The 25,714-nt window shown below is 37.3% G+C and overlaps 1 protein-coding gene and 1 pseudogene across 1 annotated transcript; one reads left to right on the top strand and one right to left on the bottom strand.

The window, feature by feature from the left end:
- Window positions 1-15,242: 15,242 nt before the first annotated feature.
- On the top strand, window positions 15,243-20,951 carry LOC127416935 (regulator of G-protein signaling 9-binding protein-like). Its single transcript, XM_051656542.1, has 3 exons — window positions 15,243-17,051; window positions 17,200-17,247; window positions 20,920-20,951. Exon 1 carries the CDS (start codon window positions 15,721-15,723, stop codon window positions 16,447-16,449), a length of 729 nt encoding a protein of 242 aa, XP_051512502.1. The 5' UTR covers window positions 15,243-15,720; the 3' UTR covers window positions 16,450-17,051; window positions 17,200-17,247; window positions 20,920-20,951.
- Window positions 20,952-21,257: 306 nt separating this feature from the next.
- LOC127417120 (oncoprotein-induced transcript 3 protein-like) lies at window positions 21,258-23,187 on the bottom strand (annotated as a pseudogene).
- Window positions 23,188-25,714: the final 2,527 nt, after the last annotated feature.

The raw sequence follows: 25,714 nt of genomic DNA, 5'->3' as shown, positions 1-25,714 counted from the left end.
CGGCCGGTGTCCTTAAAATATATGCTACCTATCACAATGTGCTACCAAGGTATACTCGCATAGTTTTAGGGTTGGGGTTAGGGTTTGGGGTAGGGTTAGGACTTAGTACAGCCTCACACCATATCACACTATCTGATACTTATGCTGGTAGCTCATCCTGGTAGGTATTATCTGCCTGACAAGATGTGCTACCTATGTTTTTAAAACGTTTCATGCTGTTGCAGTACATACTAACAGGTCCTCCTGTGCCTCCCAACATGTGCTACCCATGTTTTAACTTTACATATCACTGTTTTTACTGCTGGTAGCACATCCTGAGCAGGTAGCACAGATTGTCAGAACACTGGCCCACAGGGAAAAGTCCCGGTTCTCCCTATGGCCAATCCGCCCCTGCTGTAAACCATAGATATTCCTTTATAATAACTTTAATTAACATCAACAAACATTAATACATTATATAATGCTTAAAAGATTACTAAAACAGCACCGTTGCCCATCTCCACCATTGAAATCTGCTGCTCAAAAGAACCCGGAAGCGTGGTTGCCTGTGGTGTGACGTCAGAGTAATCTAATCTATATATCTCTACGTTCACTTTCACTTCCACATTCTTCTTTTGTTTTTTTGCCGATTTACAACCTTCAGGCATTTTGCCACCTGCTGGTTGGGGCTGGTCAAAGATGGAGATTTATAGTAAAGAAGAACATAAATATTGATCTGTTTCTCGCCCACAGCTATCATATCACTTCTGAAGACATGGATTTAACCACTAGAGTCATAGGGATTACTTTTATGCTGCCTTTATGTCCTTTTTGGAGATTCAAAGTTCTGGCCACCGTTTGCTTGCGTTGTATGGACCTACAGAGCTGAAATATTCTTCTAAAAATCTTCATTTGTGTTCTGCAGAAAAAAGAAAGTCATATGCATAAGGGTGAGTAAATGAGGAGAGAATTTACATTTTTGGGTGAACTATCCCCTTGATGCATATAATTATATAACCCATCTGCACACTTTAAATTGTTGTCTAGGACTTCATATCTTTTTCTATAAACATGTTATGCTCACCTAATAACTAATCTAGAAATTGTAAATGGCAGTACTCTTCATGTGGCTATAGAAAGCATCAGTATATTCTGTATATATGGAAGAAAAAGGATACAGTACGTATATACTGTAAATCCTTTTTCTTCCATCTTAACTCCAACAAATGCGCTTTATTCCTCATCCTATGAACTAAAAATTATATACTATGAATCACATCATTAGGCTCTATTATTGTAAGACTAAAATAACATGCAATCTTTCTTAACTAAAGTCAGTGTCATGATTTACCACTGGGTGGCGCTACAGATCTCCACCTTTCCCTCCAACACTCAGGAAATACAGAATCTGCTGCCATTTGTGCATGTAAAAATCAAAGTACAGAGTAAAACATCCAAGCATAATCCATTTTAAAATGTCAGTTTTCATTTAAATAATGATTTCTGACTCATTCCAGGAAAACGTAAAGGGTGTCTTAAACTGCAATGAATCATAATCTCATGAAAGAATGTTGATGTGTATGATTATGTTGAATATAATGCTTCACTGGCTTTATGCATTTTCCTTTCATGTCTTTTGTGCTTATTGTGCTTTTAGTGCATCATCGGGCTTATGATATTTTCCTTCTCTCTTCCTGTCTTCAGCGTTTCCAGTGTTTATCAGTGTTTGACGGCATTACTTTGGCTCAGTGGGATCCCAAAGCAAAATCCACCTCATAACTTCCTCTTTTTTTCTTTCTGTGGCCTTATAACCATTTCTTGGTAAAGCATTTCCTGTTCCACCCTTAAAGGAATAGTTCACAATAAACAAATGACTAAAAAATTTAATGAATAAGAACTCTGTTATCATTTGCTCATCCTCACGTCTCTTGAAACCTTGAATTTCTTTTGTCTGTATGGAAAACAAATATTTCCAAGGTGCTCTTTTCCGTACAATGAAAGTGAATGGTGACCACATCTGATTTTCAGTGAATAATGATTCCAGTTTCAGTCTGTTAGTCAAATAAAGTCAATCAAATGGCTTCAGAAGACTTGGAATATAGTGCATGGCTCTTATTAACTATTTGAAGGATTCTTTTATGGTGCTTTTTGTTCTTTTGGAGCTTTACAGCCCCTGGTTCCCATCCACTTTCAGTGTGTGGAAGAGAGCAGTGTGAACATTCTTCAAAATGTCTCATGAAAGAAAGTCGTACAGGTTTGGAACAGCATAAGGTTGAGTAAATGATGACAGACTTTTCATATTTTAGGTGAACTATCCCTTTAAATTATGTGGCTCAACAGTTATGCACCGTTGAACCAATTCCAGCAGTCTGCTCAGAAAATAAATAAATAAATAGAAATAAAACACAGCCACGCGCAATACTCTAAAGCAGATTAAAAGCTAAAGCGAGCAAGAGCACTTTCCATTTCTGCCTCTGTGCTTAGCTACACTCAGGCCATGTTTGACAGCCTGTGTACGAGCAGCAGCTTGGCTTAATACAACATGATCCACTGTGCATTTCTAATCAAAGCAGAGCTCATCCAGCTCATAGACATGCATGTAAACAGACATGCATCTATTTACAATTCTTCTTCTTCAAGTGCCGTATCCAGTGACGTTGGCAACCATGTAATGCCACTCCTTCCTATCCTTTGCCAGTTGCAGAAGCTTGATCTTATCCATGCCTGTCCAGTTTGCAATATTCTGAAGAAATGTTGTTCTCTGCCACCCTCTGTCTCTCTTTCCCTCAATCTTTCCAGTTAAAAATAAATACTCTAGATCTACTTTCCTCACACAATGGCCCAATATCTCAAGTTGTTGTTTCCAGATCTTCCTGAGTAGCACCCTTTGACTGCCTGTCTCATTTGTAGTATGACTTGTCCAAGGAATATGTAACATACGTCTGAGGAACCACATTTCTGTTGCCAATAATCAATCTTCCATTTCTTTTGATACCAACCAACTCTCACAGCCATATTACAGAACTGGCATTACATAGCAGTCTAGTAACATGATCCTTGTTTCCATGGAGATTTTTAAATTACAAAGAAGGTTGCCCATTCTAGAGAAAGTTTCTTTCTTCTCACTCTCAGACGCAACTTTATTCACTATTTGTTGGAGGTCCGATTCAGATCTAGCTATCAGGACTATGTCACATGCATATCTTAGATTGTTTATCTTTATACCACCTATCACTATTCCTGGAACTTCGTCTAGCTTTCTCAGAATCCGCTCATCATACAGTACATTGAATAGATCCGGTGAGAAAACACATCCTTGACGTACGCCTTTCTTGATTTCTACAAACTCCCCAATGTCATTACAAACTCTAATGGCTGCTCTTTGGTTACAGTACAGATTTCTTATCATTCTTAGGTCTTTTCCATCAATGTTTATTTCTGTTAATATATTCAGCAGTTCCTCATGCTTCACAGTATCAAAAGCCTTAGTGTAGTCTATAAAACACATACACTATATAGATCCTGTTTCATTTCTATTGATCTTTCTGATAATATTATCAACATAAAAATTGCATTCCTGGTTCCACTGTCCTCCACAAAGCCACACTGCAACTTTGATATTTCTGGTCTGATTTTATTTCTGGCTCTGTACATCAGTACCTTGAACAGGATTTTCAATACATGACTCATTATACTGATGGTCATGTGTAACTCACACAATATTGCCGCAGATTTCTTTGGTAGTGCAATAAATATCGACTTACTCAGTTCTGGAGGAATTTCACCCGAGTTGTAAATCTCATCTGTCAGCTTCTCTATTCCTAACTCATTCAAGCTCTTAATCATTTCAACATTTACGTATCTCATCAAGACCAACTGCTTTTTGTTTTTCATTTTCTGACCAACCCTTCTCACTTCCGAATGTAAGATACTTGGGCCAACTTCCTCCCTATTGATAGATGGTATTCCTCCTCTCTCATCTTCAAAGAGTTCTACAATGTACTCAGTCCATCTCCTGATGATATTATCATTCTCTATGATGACTTTGCCATCCTTGGACTTGATACAACCAGCTGAGGTACTCCCTTTCTTCCTGCACACCTCTTTGATGTTTCTGTGCATTTCTTTAGGGTCTATCTCATCACATCTTTTTTGCCTCAAGACATTTTTTCTTGACCAACTCATCAGGTTCTTTGTATTTGTTTATGTTTCTATTCTTGTGTTGTCTTCTTTCTTCCATCAACTCCAGAATTTCCTGTGTTTTCTTTGGTGGAATCACTTCTTTTGCAGCTTCAACAGAAAAATTTGCCACTTGGACTTATTGGTATTCCCTTCATTTTTCAACACTTCAAGTCTGTTGCTCACTCTTAGTCTGTACGTGTCTCTGATGTTGCTGTCTTCCCTTAAAGCTGCATAGTCAAGTTTCTTTGCTTTACTTTGCTTTTGCATCTTCTTTAATTGTACAAGAATTTCACTGATGACTGGTACATGGTCACTGCTGATGTCTGCTCCTGGGTACGTTTTTGTTCGTTTCACAGCATTTCGGAACCTCTTTTTAATGGTGATACAGTCAATTTGATTTCTGTCCCTGTCTCCTGGGCTTTTCCATGTGTACTTCCTTCTGGGTGGTGTTGGCAATCATAAGGTCATGTTCCGTGCACCATTCAACCCATCTATCGCCTCTTGCATTACGTGCCCCTATTCCATGAGGTCCTACTATATCTTCAACCCTTCCTTCACCTACCTTTGCATTCAAATCTCCCATTACCATGACAATTTAATTTGACTTGCACTGTTTCATTGCCTTCTCTAGGTCTTCATAAAATGCATCAATGCTGTTCTCTTCACTATCAGCTGTTGTTGCGTGGACTTGAATGATTGCAAGTTTGAAAGGTTCTGCATCTAGTTTGACAAGTAAAGCTCTGTCAACACTCCCCAGTATCCAATTAGGCTCTTTGATGTAACTTCATCTAACATATTTGCAACTCCTCTTTTATGGTCTGTGCCACCTGAAGAAATCACAGTCTCCAGATGTAAACATTCCTGTGTCCATCCACCTTGTCTCACTTATCTCAAGGATTTTCATTTTCAGTCTTTTCAACTCTATCTTTATATTTTCTAGTCTTCCAGCTTCGTACATTGTTCTTGCATTCCATATTCCTACTCTCAGCAACTTTTTGCATAAATTTGTAATCTGCACGGTAGCATGATGACAGTCGGGTCCCACCCAGTGCATATGGGAATCCCTACTGATAGAGAGCTTGCCTTTAGTAAGAGCATTCTCCTTTGCACTATTCTTTACATCTACATTTCTTGGCATTTTCTTGGCATTTCATGGCATAACAAGGCTCTAGTGGTTCGCCATTGCCTTCTACAGTATGGACTGAGGGTGACCACAATTTCCCTTCTCTTCAGTTCATAAAAAGATAAATTAATTCAGCTGAAAAACATGTAGTAGGTTACTTGTATTTGCTTTTAAAAATTATTTAGCTAATAACAGTAAATTAAAAGTAAAAAAAAGATTTTTTTTTTTTGTTGCAATATTTAAAAAATAAAAAATAATTTACATTTGTATTTATTTATACGTCATGGCAGTACTTTTATTTGCCTTTCTTTTTTTGCTGATATAAATAAAAATAAAAAATAATATAATAAAAATAAAACTCATTGTTACAGTTTTTAAATAATGATAAATTATTTACAATTTTAAAAAATTATACATTGTTGTAGTACTTGTATTTGTCTTTAAAGTGTTTTGCTGATAAAAGTAAAAGAATATAAAATATAAATAAAATATAAAAATTAAAACCATTGTTACATTATTAATTAATTATGAATTATTTAAATTGTCAAACATTTATAAATCATGGTAGCACTTTTATTTGCCTTAAAAAATATTTTGCTGATAATATTAAAATAATATAGATAAAAATATATACAAATCTAAATCACTGTTTCAGTATTTTCTACTGCAAAACAGTAAAATAATACAATATTACAGTAGTAAGAATATAATTAGAATTACCATTGAGATGGATTGTTTCTTATGTTTTGGCATTATGGTAATGAGTAATGAGAATCTGGAAATGTGCTTAATTGCCATAATTAATAAAAAATTATATAACAATTAATATAATCTTAATGGTCCTAAAATAGACTTGTCTTTAAGCAAAATATAATTTATATTTTTTCTTTTGAATGCCCAGATGACATGCAACCTGGACATTCACACATTAATTGAAAATGGCGTTGTATGTCAAAAGTACAGTATATATGGTAAGAGAAAAGCAAAATAATATCTGCAAATAATTCCTTTGTTGAGATCTGATAAAAGTTATTTTATTGGTTTTAAAGATGTAATCTACTGATTTAGTCTTTCGGATGAGATGTTAAACCGAGGTCCTGACTGTCTGTGGTCATTAAAAATCCCAGGACACATCTCGTAAAGAGTAGGGGTATAACCCCGGTGTCCTGGCCAAATTTCCCCCATAGGCCCTTCTCAGTCATGGCCTCCTAATAATCCCCATCCATTAATTGACTGTATCTCTCTCCTCTCCACCAATAGCTAGTGTGTGGTGAGCGTTCTGGCGCACTATGGTTGCCATCGCATCTTCCAGGTGGATGCTGCACACTGGTGGTGGTTGAGAAGAGTCCCCCTATACTATGTAAAAGCTCTTTGAGTGCCTAGAAAAGCGCTATATAAATGTAAGGAATTATTAAAAACATAAAAGTGGGAAATTAACTCTGTATTAACATGCAAACAACAAGAGCCTTGTCATAAAAGAGCTTTGTCATAATTCTATGCTTTCTGTTCTTTTGTTTTACGCCACTTGTAGTGTGCAGAGTGCATTGAAGTGATAAGGATTTTGTCACCTGGACAAATACGAGCCCAACAGTCAGCAGATGAGCATTCGGATCATAATGTCTCAGATACAGCACGGCAGGTGGCTGTGTCATTACAGTAAGCACAAAACATCTTTGACAAAACCTGAATTATTAAACATCACTAATGCCCAAAGCCCCACCGCATGAAAAACTGAGGTTTTAGAAGAATGTCTAAGCTAATTATTTTTTAAAAGCTATTATAAACCTCTCTATCTAGGACAGTTTCTGATATAAAGGTCTCCACAGGAAGAATATGTCCTATGAATGCCATTAAACTTACAGGCAGTTACAAAACACATTTTATTCAGCACATTCTTTCACACCAAATTGAATGGCAGCACATGAGTGATGATATGACACTTACATCATGTTTCTCTCTGAATTAATGTTTCAGCTTATTGTTATGCTCTTTCAAACTGCTTGGTTGCAGCCAGTGCATGTACAGTATCTTTTTTTAAATTTTTTTTCTTTTTATGTACTGTAGATGTGGCATTGTTTTCTTATTTTAAATGGTTCAAACACTATAATAGACTGACCCAAACCCAAAAGCACCTGTGCGCAATGGCGTACTCTCTTGTCATGTGGTAAACTGTAGCCATTTGTTTGAAGAGCTGGACAGTATGGAAAGAGAAAGGAGGGGGAGCAGAACCAGGGTTTTTCACTTTCACCTCAAGTTCTCAGCTATCAACGGGTGAAGATGAGATCGGATTAGTGCTACAACAGGCACTGACAGATGCCTCGTCTCCCATTTGGATGATTCATTTAAGTGGAAAGAAGTCAGGGCTCATCTGATGTGTATAATGAAACAGCAAGTGTAATCAAGGTCACGTGAGAAAATATTAGCAGATGTTAAAAACATTCAATGCATATACTGTATATAGTATAACAGAATGCAGAAACTCTCTGCTCTTAAAAGGGTAAGGTTATAAATAGGTTAAAACAGCAAACAAGATTTACGTTGGGTTTAGTAGCCATGGGGCTAGTCATTATAACACAGTCAGGACTGTAGTATGGCAATGTGAATTACTAGTTACACCAGGTCAGATATTGCGTGCATGAGCGTGGCTGGAACTACACGGTCTCTGAATCTCTGGAGTGGCACATCAATAATTCAATACAGAAGACAAGCTTCCTTTTACTCATTCTTTTTGACTGGCTGGTGCATGTGCACTTTTATTTTTTTTTTGCCTGCTTTATTTTTTTTATTTTTTCTATCCTGCTGATAGAACACTAATTTATTTTAATGTTCACTCAAAAACAAAAAAAAAAGGCTTATATTCACTGCAGCTCACATCAGCTATGTAGTATGTCTATTCAAAGTAACATTTGTTAAACCTGTTAAACATCAAACAATCTATTTTTACAGCATTTATTAATCACGTTTAATGTTAAATACAACTGTTTATTGTTAGTTCATAGTGTATATAGTTGTAAGTATACACATGTATTAATGCTTTCAGCATTTTTGCTGTTGGAACATTGGCTATATGTTCAGAAAGCTTACCACCACATTTATTTTTATTTTATTTATTTTATTTTTTTCCCCAAACTGTTTCATGTGGTAGCATCTAAATCAACTGCTTTTCTTCAAGTCAAAAATATTCTTAAACATCACTGAAACAACCTAAAACATTAGGTTACACCAAAAAAATTAAATAAATAAACAAATAATTAAATAAATATTAAGGGTTAGATCGGTTAGAAATACTGTAGCTCCTTAAGGTATAATTGCAGATTACCACCTTTTACAGTGTAAAACTCTTTGCAGTATATAGGCCAGAAAATAGAATAGGACATTTCTGCATGAATGGAATGCAAGGACCTACATTTACCAAAATGTGCGGTATGCAACAAAAAGCAAACTGCACAAAATAATACATTCCACAATTCCAGTAAGACAAATAAATAAATAAATAAATAAATAAATAAAAAATGTCGCTTCTAAGCCACTTTCACATTCGTGCCTCTTTGGCTAGACTCGTACTGCAGCCATCGAGCTCAAAGTCTAACGCTCGATCTGGTGAGCTATCAAGCAAGCTGAAGACATAGGAATAAGTGTGTATGTAGGTGGGTCTGTAATACAAGTGTTAAATGTTTTGTTTTTCAAATCATGCATTAAAGTAAAAGTTCTGATATCATAACATAGCAGGGGGTGAGTAATAGAGTGAAAAAATATGTTTTTATCAAATCAAAATCAATTGTCCTCGTGATCTGTGTGACAATGATTAAACCACACAGTTGTTGTAGCACCTCTATTGTTCATTTCACCAGGAAACTGCAGCAAAACGTAGAAAGCCGCACGTAAAAGTCAGTTTGCAAAAATGTATATAAGAGTAATGTTCATTGTATGATTCTATGAGGTTGCTTCAAACATTGTAGTCAAATAATTGTGCTACAATGCTGGTTACTTATTGTACGCTTCTATGTTTTCAATCCAATGTCAATGTGACGACTATGCTGTGAATGCTTCAATGTACTTGTCTAAGTCTTGAGCTGCGTCCCAAATGGCATACTTCTGCACTATTCTACTCCATTTTGTAGTATAAGAATCAGTAGTGTGTTCACACTGAAAATGCATCAAAAGAAGAATACTACAAGTATACCCAGATGATGTACTTCTTCAACCGATATAACACTTTATGCACTCTACACTTGCTTCGATGCTGTGTGATACTGGCCTGACTAAACAGTTGTGATTAATGGTGAATGTGGCAACTAGTGAAACTATCGTGAAGACAGCTAACGCGCTAAAGCTTGCGGCAACACATCACATACATTTGAAGTCACTTCAGACATCTGAAAAATGGCGAATGCATCAGTGTAGCAAAATCACATTAGAGTTCCATTTGAGATGATGCTACACTTTGAAAATTCATACACTAGCTAGCCGACTGCATAGTGCATAGTGTAAGTGCAGTGTGTAGGGCACCATTTGGGATACAGACTTTTTACTTTAAATATACCATGCAAATACATGCATATGTTTTTGCTGGTTGCTTACATCCTCTACACTCTGATTAAGTGCTCTGGTTTCAAAAACCCTGAGTTGAAGAAGCCAAATCCATTTCACATGGTCAATGAGCCCAGAAGAAGAGTAAGAAAAAGGCTACTTCCATTAAAAGGGGCATTAGTGAGCATTATAGTGTTAATCCAGGGGCCTTTAGTAACCTGGTAATCTGGATTACAGGGCGTGCAGATCATCCTGTGGTTTGGGCTGCTGACCCTTCACTAAAAGAGAAGTCTTGCACTGCATTAGTGCCCCCACAGTCAACCCATCCCTAGTTTTCCTAGTCTACCGTACAGCTGCTAGAGCAAACACACACAACTGTATGTTTTCCCCTGCACTGTCTTTCTCATTAATATGTAAAAATTTGCAAGTGTTTAAGTGCCCCAAGGGCACTCTTCTTGCTTCCTTGGCTCCGCATGGGTAAATGTGATATCCTTAACATAGTTAATTTACTGAAAGCTCTGCAAAACGTTGCTGATCAGCTCAAAATGTTTATTTTATGCATATTCATATTCAAGAGCACATTTTAAATACAATACATCTAGGAAATGGAAAGAACATAGTTTATAACTGGAAAGTGGCTGGAAGCTTGTGGATTTGTTTGCCCTTTCTACAGCTAAGAGCTTCCCCGCCCTGCAGGGTTTGTTTTGGGTTACCACTCCATCCACTGGAAAAAAAAAAAGAGCCATTAAGCTTCAACCAACACTTTCTCTTAGTAACAAAAGAAAGAAAGAAAAAATAATTTATTTAAAATGAATGGTTGGTGTGTATCAGTTTTTTGCAAGGTTTCTTCGACAGCTCTGTTCAAAATCTGGTCATAGCAGAAATTAATATGGAATTTATGAAGGCATTTATGAAGACTTTCAAGGAATATTCCGGATTCAAAACTAGTTAAGCTCAATCAAATGCATTTTAGGCAAATTAAATAAATAAATAAATAAATAAATAATCAAAAATTGAGGTTACAGTGAGGCATTTACAATGGAAGTGATGCAATGGAGAGTTTCAAAGCAGAAATGCAAAGCTTATAGCACTTACATGAATTATTTTGTTAAAATGCATGTATTATTATGAGCTGTAAAGTTGTTTAAATCTTTGTCTTTACAGTCGTTTTAGGGTTTTAGAATATACAGCATTACATAATGGTAAGGAACTTGTAAAATTGGATAGAACTTTACACAGAAATGGTTAGTAAGCATTTTAATCACACTAAAATCACATCAGCACACATTTTGTTTACGTCTAGTGGATATGCTTTTGAAATATAATGGCCCAATTCACTTCCATTATAAGTGCCTTACTATAACCCAGTTTATGTTTTTAAGAAAAAAATGATTCAATTCGTAAACAAAATGTTCAATGTGAATTTTTTTAAACAATCTGATCCTTTTGAATCTGTAAAAACGATTCGAAAAATGTTCATAATGATTCATTTTGCGAATCGATTCTAGTATCTGAATCAAAATCATGTTGTGTCTCCACTTGGCAATGTAAAGAGAAGAGACTGTTCATGTAACTTTTAAGCTCTGTTTTTAGCTATAAATTCATTTGATTCATTTTTCGGCTTACACATTCAGAACATTGTGAAACACTGATGAAGTTATGTTCCTCAACATTTGTTCAGAATTTGTTGTACCTACTTCTGAAAAACATTGATAATTGATTAAATGTATACCGTACTCTCCTCACCCAAATTAGTCCTTTGTAGTGGGCACACCGGTGGGGCACCACAGCTGGCACATGGTTGGGGAGGCAGGCTCAGACAGTGGCCTGAAAGGACATGCTGTATTTCACCCAGTGGGTCAGCAATATTATTCTATTTTGCATGCAGATTTGGACATAACACTTATTTAGTAAATCACTATTCAACATCAGCCTCATTTAGAACGGAACTCTATCCCAATGTAGGTTTGTGTACTGAGAAAAAGGTAAAATGAAAACAAAAATCAATATTTCCTCCTTATTAATGCACGACTAATCCTTTATTCAAATATATTTGGCATTCGAAACTCTGCATGGTCTCTCATCCTATCTAGAGCAAATATTCCAGAGCAGCTCACCTTAATTACCTATTTCTCTCTAGCAAAATACACCTTATGACATTGACCATGGCAATAACTGCAGAGGAATTCATCACAAAATCTATTTTTGTAATCCAATAAACTGACAAAAAGGAAGCTGACAAAAAATGTGTGCTAAAATTATAAATAATAGATGACAGACAGACGGATAGATAGATAGATAGATCCCAGATGTGTATGACTTTCTATCTTCTGCTGAACACAAACAAAGATTTTTAGAAGAATATCTCAGCTCTGTAGGGCCATACAATGCACGTGGATGGTGACCAAAATTTTGAAGGTCTAAAAAAAGCACATACAGGCAGCATAAAAGTAATCCATATGACTCCAGTGGTTTAATCCATGACTTCTGAAAAAATATGATCAGTATGGGTGAGAAACAATATTTGATAATCAATTTTTAAGTCCTTTTTTCTATAAATCTTCACTTTTACTTCCACATTCTTCTTCTTTTGTTTTTTGGTGATTCAAATTCTTTGTGCATGTCGCAACCAACTGGTCAGGGCTGGTCAAATGTGGAAATTTATAGTAAAAAAGGATAGAAATATTGATCTGTTTCTCACCCACACCTATCATATCGCTTCAGAAGACATGCATTTAACCACTTTAGTCTCATGGATTACTTTTCTGCCGACTTTATGTGCTTTTTGGAGACTCTAAGTTTTGGTCACCATTCACTTGCATTGTATGGACCTACAGAGCTGAGATATTCTTCTAAAAATCCTCTTTTGTGTTCTGCTGAAGATAGAAAGTCACACATCTGGGACAGCATGAGGGTGAGTAAATTAATATATGTATATATATATATATATATATATATATATATATATATATATATATATATATATATATATATATATACATGTGCACACATGTGCCTTTACATAAGAAATGATTAATAATATAATATAATATAATATAATTGTGGCGAGCAGGGCGGTGCCGAGCAGCGTCTGGGCAGAGCGAGGCCAGGAAGATAAGTGGTGAATGAGTTCCACCTGTGCGCCACACCGGTATCGCGTTCTAGTGAGGGGCGGTGGGAGTATTTAAGTAGAGGAGACAGTGGCAGACGGAGAGAGAGAGAGAGAGAGAGATGCACGAGCTGTGTGTGTCTGTGGGTTTTGCTGCAAAACACTCTTTATGTTTTGTTTAAGTTCATTTGTGTAATTAAAAGTTTACGCTGACTGCTCAACCGGTTCCAGCCTGCTCTTTGTCCATCTTGTGAACCCATTACATTGGTGCCGAAACCTGGGAAGGAGGAAGGATGCACTGTTGTGGAGTCCTCAACGCTGCCGTCTGCCAGGAGGCGGAGGAGCCGCTGCCATTTGCCAGGAGACGGAGGAGCCCGCTTCCATCCGCCAGGAAGCAGTGCAGCTGAGGACCAGTTGACAGCGTGTTTGGGGACTCGTTCACCACTTATCTTCCCGCCCTCGCCCTGCCCAGATGCCGCTCGGCCCCGCACTGCTCACCATAATATAATATAATATAATAATGCTTTAATACAGCAATGGCAGTATATTTCAGGGACAAAGTACAAATGCATGTAAGTCTGTTGCAAACTATTATATATATATATATATATATATATATATATATATATATATATATATATATATATATATATATATATATATATATATATACTGTATATATATGCACTGGCAGCCAAAGGATTGGAATAATGTACAGATTTTGTTCTTATGGAACAAAATTGGTACTTTTATTCACCGGCATGCAAGTAGCATTGAACTGATCACAATGTATAGTCAGGACATTAATAACGTGAAAAATTACATAATACAATTATATATATACAATTTGAAAAAAAATGTCAGAACTTCTTAAACTACTTCAAAAAGTTCTTATCAAAAAATCCTCCACGTGCAGCAATGACAGCTTTGCAGATCCTTGTTATTCTAGCTGTCAGTTTGTCCAGATACTCAGGTGACATTTCACCCCACACTTCCTGTAGCACTTGTCATAGATGTGACTGTCTTGTCGGGCACTTCTCACACACCTTACAGTCTAGCTGATCCCACAAAAGCTCAATGGGGTTAAGATCCATAACACTCTTTTCCAATTATCTGTTGTCCAATGTCTGTGTTTCTTTGCCCACTCTGACCTTTTCTTTTTGTTTTTCAAAAGTGTCTTTTTCTTTGCAATTCTTCCCATAAGGCCTGCACCCCTGAGTCTTCTCTTTACTGTTGTACATGAAACTGGTGTTGAGCGGGTAGAATTCAATGAAGCTGTCAGCTGAGGACATGTGAGGCGTCTATTTCTCAAACTAGAGACTCTGATGTACTTATCCTCTTGTTTAGTTGTACATCTGGTCTTCCACATCTCTTTCTGTCCTTGTTAGAGCCAGTTGTCCTTTGCTTTGAAGACTGTAGTGTGCACCTTTGTATGAAATCTTCATTTTTTTTTTTTTTTTTGGCAATTTCTAGCATTGTATAGTCTTCATTCCTCAAAACAATGATTGACTGATGAGTTTCTAGAGAAAGCTGTTTCTTTTTTGCCAGTCTATTGCATACTGTGGCATCTCAAAAACAAGCACAAACACAATGTTAAGCTTCATTTAACGAACCAAATAGCTTTCAACTGTGTTTGATATAATGGAAAGTGATTTTCTAGTACCAAATGATCAATTTATCATGATTACTCAAGGATAAGGTGTTGGAGTGATGACTGCTGTCTAGATTTGATCAAAAATGACTTTTTTCAAATAGTGATGGTGCTGTTTTTTACATCAGTAATGTCCTGACTATACTTTGTGACCAGTTAAATGCCACTTTAGTGAATTAAAGTCCCAATGTCCCTCCAAAACAGCAAAATCTGTACATTATTCCAAACTTTTGGCCGCCAGTGTGTGTGTGTGTGTGTGTGTGTGTGTGTGTGTGTGTGTGTGTGTGTCTATAATTTAAGGAATTATTAATAAAAGGCCTATAATATATTATAACACAATAATATAATCTAATGTTTTATTGCAATGCTGTCAGTATTTTAAAGATATTTCAGGCAGCTGTTATAAATACTTTTTAAAGCCTATAATAGATAGATAGATAGATAGATAGATAGATAGATAGTCTAAAATGGTATTGGTCAACCTATCGCGACAGGTTTGGCTGATCTTCCTAGAGATAGAGAACATTCGGCCATGACTGGTCTCGCAAGATTTTATAGGTATTTAAACATCACCGAAGACGACCGTGTAGTGGATTCCCTTAAGAAAATCTCAGCGTCAACATCGTCATCGTCGCAGACGAGAATATCCTCGCGAGAAAAGGCGCATTTAGAACGTTCGGACGTTTGTTTACATTCCTCTCTCGGAATGCCTTCGTGATGTCACAGGAGCCAAACGTTCGATCTGGAGTTTTGAAATGAACTCCTGTTATCTTTCAAATGGGCGTCTGGCGCGTGTGAATATTTCGCGAAAAGACGAGGGGCGAACGTTTTTAAATTCACGCGACACCACACGCACGCCCACTGTGCGCGGACATTCTGAAGCCGTCTAATCTCCGGCAGCAAAACTAAAGCCGTTTAGGGATCCATTTAGTGATAAGCCCGACGGCGAACATGGATGGTGAGGAATTTGCAGTGACGAGAGCGATGCTGACTGGATCTGGATGGCTGCTCTGCTCCCGTGGAAACTAGAAGAGACCAACATCGCGCGCGTTATTAATAATAAACCAGGCGATTCCGCCTTGCCAACCGCTGATATTCACGAGTCTCCGGCTTTTTTAGAATTCACGTCTCCATAGTTACGCAAACATGGGCAAAGACGAATGCAAAACCATGTTGGACGCCCTGAACAAAGTGACGGCTTGCTACAGGCATCTGGTGATCGCTTTGGGGAGCACGTCGGATTCTCAAAACCTAAGAGAGGAACTTAAAAAGACCCGCAAAAAAGCCCAGGAGTTGGCCGTGGCCAACAGGACTAAACTGACGACTCTTTTGAAAGACAAGAGCATCAGCAAAGACGACCGCGTCGAATACGAGCGCCTCTGGGTGCTCTTCACCAGCAGCATGGAGCTCCTGGAGGTGGACATGAAGCGATCCCTGGAGATCGGGCAGGATTTCCCTCTCAAAGTGCCAACGAGACATCTCATCCAAACTGGCATGACCGGCAGTACCACGACCGTGGCGGCCCGAGCCATGAGCGTCCAAAACATGAAATACGAAGCGGACGCGAACATCGACACGGCGGATCTCAAAGAGCTGGAGACCGAGATCGCTCAGGTGGACCAGATGATGGAGGAGATGGAGATGAAAGTGCAGGTGGCGCCGTGGGCTGTCGAGGCGAAACAGGAAGCGGGCGCCGAGTTAAAATCCACAGTCAGTGTCGGAAATTCGTCTGTCGGTGTCATCTCGATTTGCGAGGAGGAACCCAAAGAAACGGTGGAAACAGAAACTGACATGATGAAAGTATTCGCAGGCATTATATTCACTGCGGTTTTATTAATTGCTGGAATTCTAGGCTACCTGGTGATTAATCTTTGAGTAACGGGTCTGGGTGCAGATACATAGTTTGGCCTGTTTATCAGGATGGCACTGACTCAGGGTTTAGATGTTCGGTCGGAATGTAGATGGAGGCAGCAACATGTTGCTTCAGTAGGTCTGTGAATTTGTGGAGGCATGATGGCATGATGTCATGATGCTGGAGATCACCTTGCCAACGTTTAGATGGCAAGTGTTAGCAGCTAATGGCCCATCATTCTGATTAATCTACTACCCCTAAATTGAAGGCAACAGATCATAATCAAAAAGAAATGCACTGCATCACTTGAAACTTAAAGAGGACTTAGTTGTAGCATATACATTCTATATTTGTCATATACAGAGTAGTAGGCATTACAGAAAGTGGACATTTGGTCACTGGATGAAGACCCACGACATGAAGTTTACAACTTGTGACACTTGGACATCAACAAAAGGTTCTGCATATTAAACCGATGTTTGTTTCTCAGTTTATATTGATAGGTGACATATTTGAGGTTGCTCATCGTGATTCACACCATTCTAGCAAGCTATTGGTGTATGTCACTCTGTTCTGCAGATGGCCCTTCATTGACTGTACACTGGCAAAATGGGCCCTACAGTAGGTGTGTTGCTGCATACTTTGCAACAGTTTCAACATTTTAGTGGTTGATTTGTACATAGGAACTGTACTCATGTCAAATTAGTGTACATACAATATATTTATTATAATAAATTAAGTAAACAATGCTTGTGTTTTATTTGGATTTTTAGGCTGTGGATCAAGCCCATTGTTGATGTGAAATACTCTGCATATTATGGGTAAAGCTGTAATGTCATATAGCAATCACACTTAAGTCGGTTTATATTTAGAATATATTGAAATCTTTACAACTTTATTAAAGAGGTGCTATTGCATAGCTGGCATATTCACAGAAATGTAGCCATCTCTCATGGCACTTTAGAAATATTATCTAATGAATGCTGATTGAGCGTGTTTTATGCAATCTAATTCTTGCTTGAAGTTTGTAATTGTTATTTTTAAACTCTGATCCCCTTAGACTTTATTTTCAGACTTCAGGATTTAGTTTGAGATCAATTATTGTTGGCAGACGCTTCTCGCTCAACTAATTAAATGGGTATTTTTAGAAGAATTCAGAATCCCATTTGCCTGCCTAGTCCTTCACCGTAGCTCTACCACAGATCAGGTAGTCTTTTTTGACTTTTAATGTGATTAGCTGTTAGTCCTCTTTACTAAAGGAGGATTTGTACTGAGTTGTACAAAATACTTCCATTGTGTCTGAAAGGGTATGAAGATATGTACGTTCATAAAACGATTAATAGTATTCCTTATATACATTTTCTGCATGAAAAGCATTAAGGATGAAAACAAGGCTACCCCCCAAAAAAGTTGCTTTATGTGGTATTACATCTAAATTAACCGGTTTGATTCAAGCCAACAATACTACTTAACATCACTGAATCAACATAAATACATTAGATTGCACCAACAAAACAACTTTTAAGAGTTAGGTCACGTAGAAATGGATCCTTAAGGGAAAATTGCAGGTTTTACAGGATCAAAATTCATGATAAAACTCTGTACACAGACTAGGTCACTAATTTCATCATCATGTCTGTACTGTATGGCCAGCTTTTACCCAAGTTTGATCAATTAATTAGTCTCCCTGCTGTGCTCGGTGACTCAGGGGCATTTAATGATTGGAACAACTGCTTGTTAAGTGGCGCCCTAGAATGGAGCGTCAGGTAAGAAAATCGATGCCATTTAAAGGCCAAGTTTCTCTCTCTCTGTGTACTCTCTGAATCTCTTTTGAAATGTGCATTCAAAAATATTACTATGCTGCCCTGCCACCTGGTGGAAAATGACAATAAATAGAGCAGCATGTTCCTATTGGATAAATGAGCTCTTCTTCTTTTTATTTTTCTTTTTTTACTCTTCTTCTTTACAGGGACTGTCAGTTGTGGACTGAACATCAGTGTGTGTGGGAAATACATAAATGTTTTATTTGATAGGGATTTTTCCACATCTGATCTAAAAGTGATTAGTTTGGGATTTCATAGTGATCTAAATTGAAAGGAAATAATTTGTTCCATCTCCTGAGAACAATACAGTTAGTTTGTTCATTAATTTCTCTTTGTGGATTGGCATGGTTTGAACTTTGTTTAAACTAATCTGAGGCATGATCCACTAGCCTGTTATAGGGACATGGTTGTCATGGAATTTGGAGCTGACCCTTGTGACATCGTAAAGCTTAGAGTTGGAATGTTATTCGAGATGGAACGTCTGTCGGCTATATAAAGGCCGTGTATCTCCAGGTTTGCTTGTGTTCGGACTCGCTCGAGACCACTCTAGAGAGAAAGTTCTGCGAGGTTAATTGGCATTTTATTCAGATTAGAGATTTTCTGCATCATGTAATATAAAGTAAAGTGAAAGCTGAAAATTATTTTTTAAACGAATACCGGCCGTCGCTCTGAGGTGCTTGCCATTTGATTAGGTTTAGCTCCTAGCACTGGGTGCAGCATTCTGGGCGGGACTAGACTACCAGGTATCTGGCCCCAGTTTAGGGCATTCAGTCCCCTATATAGGGGAATCTCTTAGATTTAGTGGTGGGGTGGGGTGGGATGCGGGTGGGGTGGGATGCAGCTGGGGCGGAGCTGCTAGTTCACCCCAGAGAATCATTTGGAGTTTGAAACAGGGTGTCCCGGTGGTGTGTGGGATGCAGGGTGGGCCCTGGTGTTATAAGATCTGAAGTATAATGCCAACCACCTAATTGTTGCACATCAGCGATTTCTGTTTTTACAAGAGCTGTCGATCGAGTTAATTACATGATGTACTGACTAATTAATCAAATAAATCACAATTATTCATATCTATCAATATTTGCTGAGAAACCACTATATAAAAGTACAGGCTATATATAATACACAGTATAATTAATTATATTATAATTTTTTTAAATTAAAATATATATATATATTTTTATAATACATTATAATATATTTTAAAAGTTTAAAAATAAAACATCTAAAATATTTTGAAATATAAATATATTTAATATAATACAGTAGAAATATAATATAAGAGTATTCCTGGGATTCTGTAATATTCCAATTTGGGATTATTATTATTTTTTTAATACATTTGATTCATTGTCTGAATATTCCACAACATTAGGCACACAATAAACCTCCAGCAAATAAAATTTCCCAACTCAGGTATCAAAGCCCTTTTATTATTTTAAATTTTTTCTAATTTGGACTCATTTGTTTTCTCAATCCCATCACGGACATAATTGAAGTGGTTTGAAAATTATTCTACTCAATACTGGTTATACAATAAACATCTACATACTGCTCATGTGTCCCTCATACCAATTTATTGACTACAGATTTATGACATTTATATGATGAAGCTACAAATATGCAAATTGTGTGCCTTTGGTCACATTATTTTTGGTAAAAATGTTTTAATGTTGTAAAGGTGCACTCAGTAATTTTTTTTTAATTTGTCGCCTTGGACTTACACTGACACCTAGGGGCGTGGATGCAGCACTATTTAAACGCAATTGTTTTCAGTAACTGATGCCATTGAAAACAATCACTATTCACAGAGTCAGCCATGATTAAATTCATTCACGAGTGAAAGTGTCTAATAACAGGCTGTGTCTGAGATTCATCCAGTAGTTTCTGCTGGTCATGCAATTCTAACATGGCAGCCCCCATGAGGGGACCCTCTGCATGTAGATTTTAACCGCTTTTTTAAGGTTACTGATACGACTGGAGTCTTCATCTCATGTTAATGGTCATGATTTTATACGTGTGTCAAAATTGCAACTTATTTCTTTAGGAGTAAAACTTTTTAATGAGGAAAAAATTACAGAGTGCACCTTTAAATTCAGATTTTTTAACTAAAACCCCAACTTTTTTCATATACGGTATGGAGCAGAATGTTCACTCACTCATGACACAACTGGTCCATCTGTCATAAATGATGACACAAACAAAGTCAAGTGCACCTAAAACCACAAGTTGTGTTTAGTTTGTTAACAAATCTGTGTTTCTGAGTGTATTTTTTGACAAATCATTCTTGTGTTCGTCTCTTTGATGAACCAATTCATCAGACTCGAGTTTCTGGCAAGAATCGAATCCCCATTGTCTCGCACTGCCTTGCCCCACAGGTCAAAAACCCTTGCTGTAAATAAATATCTCTTTAGTTCACACACATGCAAAGTATTCCAGAGTCAAGATTGTCAGCTAAAGACTAAAATATAAAAAGAATTACAGTAGAATCTGGTTGCTATCTTTCAGTGTCAAGTATCACGTGTGTCTAACAGCAATTTTGACCGTGGTCTTAAATAGCTTGTGAAAATAACGATTCTCTCTGCATGTGAATTATAGGTTATTTGAACATGAGAATGTTTACCTGTTTTCTTTGATCTATATTGTTTTTGTTTTTGTTTCCCTGGATGCCAGCACCCCTCCATATCAATGACCTTACGTGAGATGTAAGTCCATTTACCTTCTCAAATACCTGCTTATTACCAACTTTCAGCTTCCTGAAAGAGGAAACTCAAAACAAATAAAACTAAAATATCAGGGAAATGACAGGTGGGAGAAAAAGGGGTTCTGGGATTAATATCATGTGGAGTCCAGTATGGTTCACAATTGGGCTAAGAGCAATCCGGCTTAATGTGCAGATGTGAATCACTATTGACGAAGTAGAATTTGCCTGATTTTTTTTTTATTTTATTTTTTTTTTTTTTTAAATCAATCAGAAATTTATTTAAATTTCTCTTTCATTTTTATTTAAATGTTGTCTTCAGTAACGCAAAAATATGCACTGTATTTATAAGACATAGGATATCAAATATTGTCCTACCAACCATTTATGTACCAAAATACAATATAATTCAATACAATTTCAAAGCCAGAATCAGCCCTGAGGCAGCAAAGACAAAACAATTATTTGACTGTGAAATGATCCATTCATTTTCAATTGACTGTAGAGGTTGATATTTGACCTCTGGTCTCCTGGTTCGGTAGATCAGAACAGCACACACCATACCAACAGCTGCGAGCAGACATCCAGCTATGAAAACTTGATTCAGGTTCAAAGTTGTGAACGGCACTGTGAAAAGAATAGGCAGGTGGTTTCTTGAGTTCGTATTGAAACAACTGGACTAAGTTAAAACAGCATATCTTACTGTTGTCTTGTAACATTGATGTCTTTGACTGAGGTTTACCTTCACGCTCAACACTCCTCTTCAGTCGCAGGGGTCCCTGGGAGACGAAGTGACTGGAGGTCTGGATGGGAGCTTCTCCTGTGCGATGGTGGTGTGATGGTGGAGTTAATGCAGCCCTGAGAACAGCAGGTGTTGGGATTGTTTGCCTCACATAGGATCACTGAACAACTGATAAACACCTAGAGGGACAAAAGAGAGATGCACATCCTTTTCAGATTAGGTTACATATTCCAAGAGAGAATATGCATGCAACCATAAAACTTTGATGGATTGTGTCCTTTTCCACCTGATCATGAAGTCCAATAAATCTGAAGTTTTGCATTGCAAAGTGGACCACTGGTGCTGGTTTGTGTAGAACTGTACGGTTTCATCCAAGATGCACCTGAAACAAATTAAATCATTTAACAGATCCATTGTGAATTCATTTGACTGATTTACATTGTGTCCATTGTTCATGGTCGGTTGTTCTTACCCATTTTGGATGACTGAATAAGGCATTTGGTAGTTGGGATCATTGAAAGGTGTTGCAATGCATGAGTCGACGAAGAGATCAGTGTTGTTGATTGAAGACTGGGATTCGATCTCCATGTATATCATTTGACCGAGCTCATACTCCACAGGATATGTGTTTGGGTCCATCTTTAAGGTATAGTCTGCTGTTTCGAAGAGTCTGAAGCGATATATGAGGGTACTGAAGCCTTTCTCCGTGATGGTGGTCGTGTGTCCTAGTGCCATGAACTGCAGTGAAATGTTGTTGCACTTCTCATAACTGCAGAAGAACTCAATCTCCACCTCGTGTTTTCTGGTAATGATGCTGTTTGGGTCATCCGTCGAGATAATTGCATTTTTGAAAATGATGTATTGGTCATCCTCCTGTAAGCAAAATCACAATGTAAATCAAGATAAATATTAGTGTTGTTTATACAAGTACAAGTATATTTATAAAATGAATAGTTCCAGCTCTAAAATCTGATTGAATATGCCACATTTGAAGTATGTCGATAAACACACATTTGTGACCACACATTCTATATCATTGCAGTTTTCGATGTTTCTTGGAATCCGTAAACAGCTTACAATTAGGCTAATGAACTATATTACTTGGCAGAAGTCTTGTTTTTTCTGCTGTATTATGTGATTAAGAAATTGAACATTGGTGTCTTTTATTGCTCACATTGCTGTTGCAGCCATTTTTATAAAAGCAATAAGCCATTTGAAGCAGTGTGCGCTGTGCAATGATTTTAGCAGTTAGAATCACTCTCTATTTGTTATTCACAACCTTTCATGGCTTGTTACTTAAACTGATACACTTCTGCTGTTAAAATAAATGAGCCCAGGAGAAAAGATCAATCACCTCAATCATAGTTCCACAGGCATTGAGGGAAAAGTTTGCTAACACATGAGTGCTGTTTGAGTCTAAAGTGCAGGTGGAATCATTGAGTTGCAGATAGTCCTTGTGCAGCCCGACAGAGTTCACCTGCTCAATCTCAATGACCATGTTGGTTCCAGTGCAAATCACATTTGCATCAATTGTAAATATAAGCCATCATTGATTATTAGGAGCATTTCGAGGTTGATACCCTCAACATTTTTACAGTACTGCCTGATACTGATAAAGAATGCACATATCTTTTAGTGAAAAAAATGCTGCAACCTGGTCTCATAGAATGAATGTTACTCTATGTATATTTTTGCAAACTAACTTTACGTGCCGCTTTCTACATTTTGCTGCAGTTTCCTGGTGAAATGAACACTAGAGGCGGTACAACAACTGTGTGATTTAATCATTTTCGCACAAATCATAAGTACAGTTGCTGATTTTGATTTTATAAAACATATTTTCACTCTATTACTTACCCCTCGCTATGTTATGATATAAAAACACTTTCAAAACTCATGGTTTGAAAAACGATACATTTTAATACTTGTATTATAGACACCTACTGTACATTTGCACACTTACTCCTATGTTATTAGCTTGATTGGTAGCTCACCTGATAGAGCATTGGACTCTGGGCTTGACTGCCATGGATCAAGTCCAACCAAAGATGAATGAAAGTGGCATAGAAGTGACACAAAATGACATGGTTGCTTCAATTAATGTGTTTCCTTTTTTTTTATTATTTTGAATTTCCATTTTAAAACACTATCGGTTAGGGTTAGGTGTTGTTTAATGGTAAGGATGTCTGTTTTGGTAAACTCTCATTTATCTTTTTTAGACACTATTGGTTAGGTTTAGGGTAAAGTTTTAGGTTAGGGAAGTATGTTTAAATTATTAAAACCTCCATCTAAAATTCACCCTCAAAACCTCGTCTGAGAACAACCTAATTTCACTCGGTTTTGGTGCCCCCCGCTGGACATTTCACTTGAAAACTGCAGCCAAACATGTAATGAAGCACGTAATTTCAGTTTTGCAAAAATGTTGCAATGCTCACATAAATTTCATCAGACTGGGCTTAAAAAATGTATTTACTAACCAGTCTGTCGTCCGACGGTGACAATGACACATCTCATTTTAGACTGATAAATACTGGATCTGGAGATTGTTTTCTATAATTTGTGTTCCAACTGGTTTACTCTAATTCTAAGATGTGGAAAATATTAATAATGAAGAAATAGTAGGTGTGTCCAAACTTTGACTGGTAGTGTACATACAAATGTGAATTACTAACCAGTCTGTCGTCCAACGGTGACAATGACACATCTCATTTCAGACTGATAAATGCTATTTCTGGAAATACATAAGAAGATCTATGAAATACAGTTCATTTAGTAGGTTGCTAGTAGCACTCTAACAAATTGAGAATGAATACAATACAGACCCAGTTGAGCTCTCCGCAATGAAACAGCCAGGAAAATGATCTCCAAGATCCTCCATCATTGGCGTCCATCTGATGGTGTACTCTCCAGTGCTCGAAGGGTGCTTAGTTATGTTCAGAGGTCCACTAATGATGACATCAGAAACCCTGGAAATGAACAATAAAATCAAGCACATCTCAAACACACATCGGCACTTGTAAATACAGATTATATTCACTCATGTTTCCCTGTTTTACCTTGAATAAGCTGCTGTGGTCGTAACACAGATTTCAAGCTCACGGAGTGGTGTAGCATGAATTTGATCTCCGTTGCGGGGAGTTGGTGTCACAAAGTGAGGAATGTGCATGACGGGGCAGGCAAGTTGACTAAAATGATTTCAAAACAAGAATGGTGTCGAGACTATGCACACTGCTAATGCTTAAGAAGATCTAAAGGTCTTGATTACAAAATCCTCACCAAGAAGACTAAACTGCAGTGGGATCTTGCTCAGTGGATCATAAGAATGTTGAAGTGGAGGTTTGGTAGTTGTGGTAAAGGTGCTGATGAGGGTGTGTTTTGGTCGGTGTGTTAGAGGTCTGGAGACACAACCATCATGGGGTAGTTGAGAGTTGAGCAGTGGTCGTTTGTTGGTTATACCACCACGATGGTGCAGTTGAAGGTTGAGCAGTCGTGGTCGGGTGTGTTGTCAAGTATAATGAACTTATTCCACCCAGAGGGCATCTGTATGTCTGTCTGTCTGTCTGTCAAACAATATTTGAAAATTATTTGTGTTCCTATACTGAGAAAGATATTTTATAGTGGTGACCGTGGATCGATTGGGTCGCTTGGTACCAAGAGCTAACATAGTTATCTGTGGGGATCCAGCAGCAAGAATATTCCCTGTAATACAAGACAACAGTCATCATTAAGATAATATTGAATGATTGAAAAGACATCTATTGTTAAGTTATTAAAAAAGAACTTCAGTTATACTTACTGCATGTCAAACTGTATGTTTCCATGGATGTTCCTTGTGATCACAGATACCATCTGGCACCAGCTGTTACTATAACCGCTTCTGCCATTAGATCTTCTATCAATTCCTGCTTGTAGTTTTCTGTTTTCTTAGCCACAATTTCACAATACCTGTTTGCATTCTTGGATACCTGCTTATTACCAACAATTTCCTGAAACAGCAAATCTCATGAAATCAGACTTTGAAAGGT

The sequence above is a fragment of the Myxocyprinus asiaticus genome, chromosome 26, assembly GCF_019703515.2.
Source record: "Myxocyprinus asiaticus isolate MX2 ecotype Aquarium Trade chromosome 26, UBuf_Myxa_2, whole genome shotgun sequence".
NCBI lineage: Eukaryota > Metazoa > Chordata > Actinopteri > Cypriniformes > Catostomidae > Myxocyprinus > Myxocyprinus asiaticus.
Note: the sequence above shows the minus strand (reverse complement) of the source record. Positions and strands in the feature narration are given on the sequence as shown.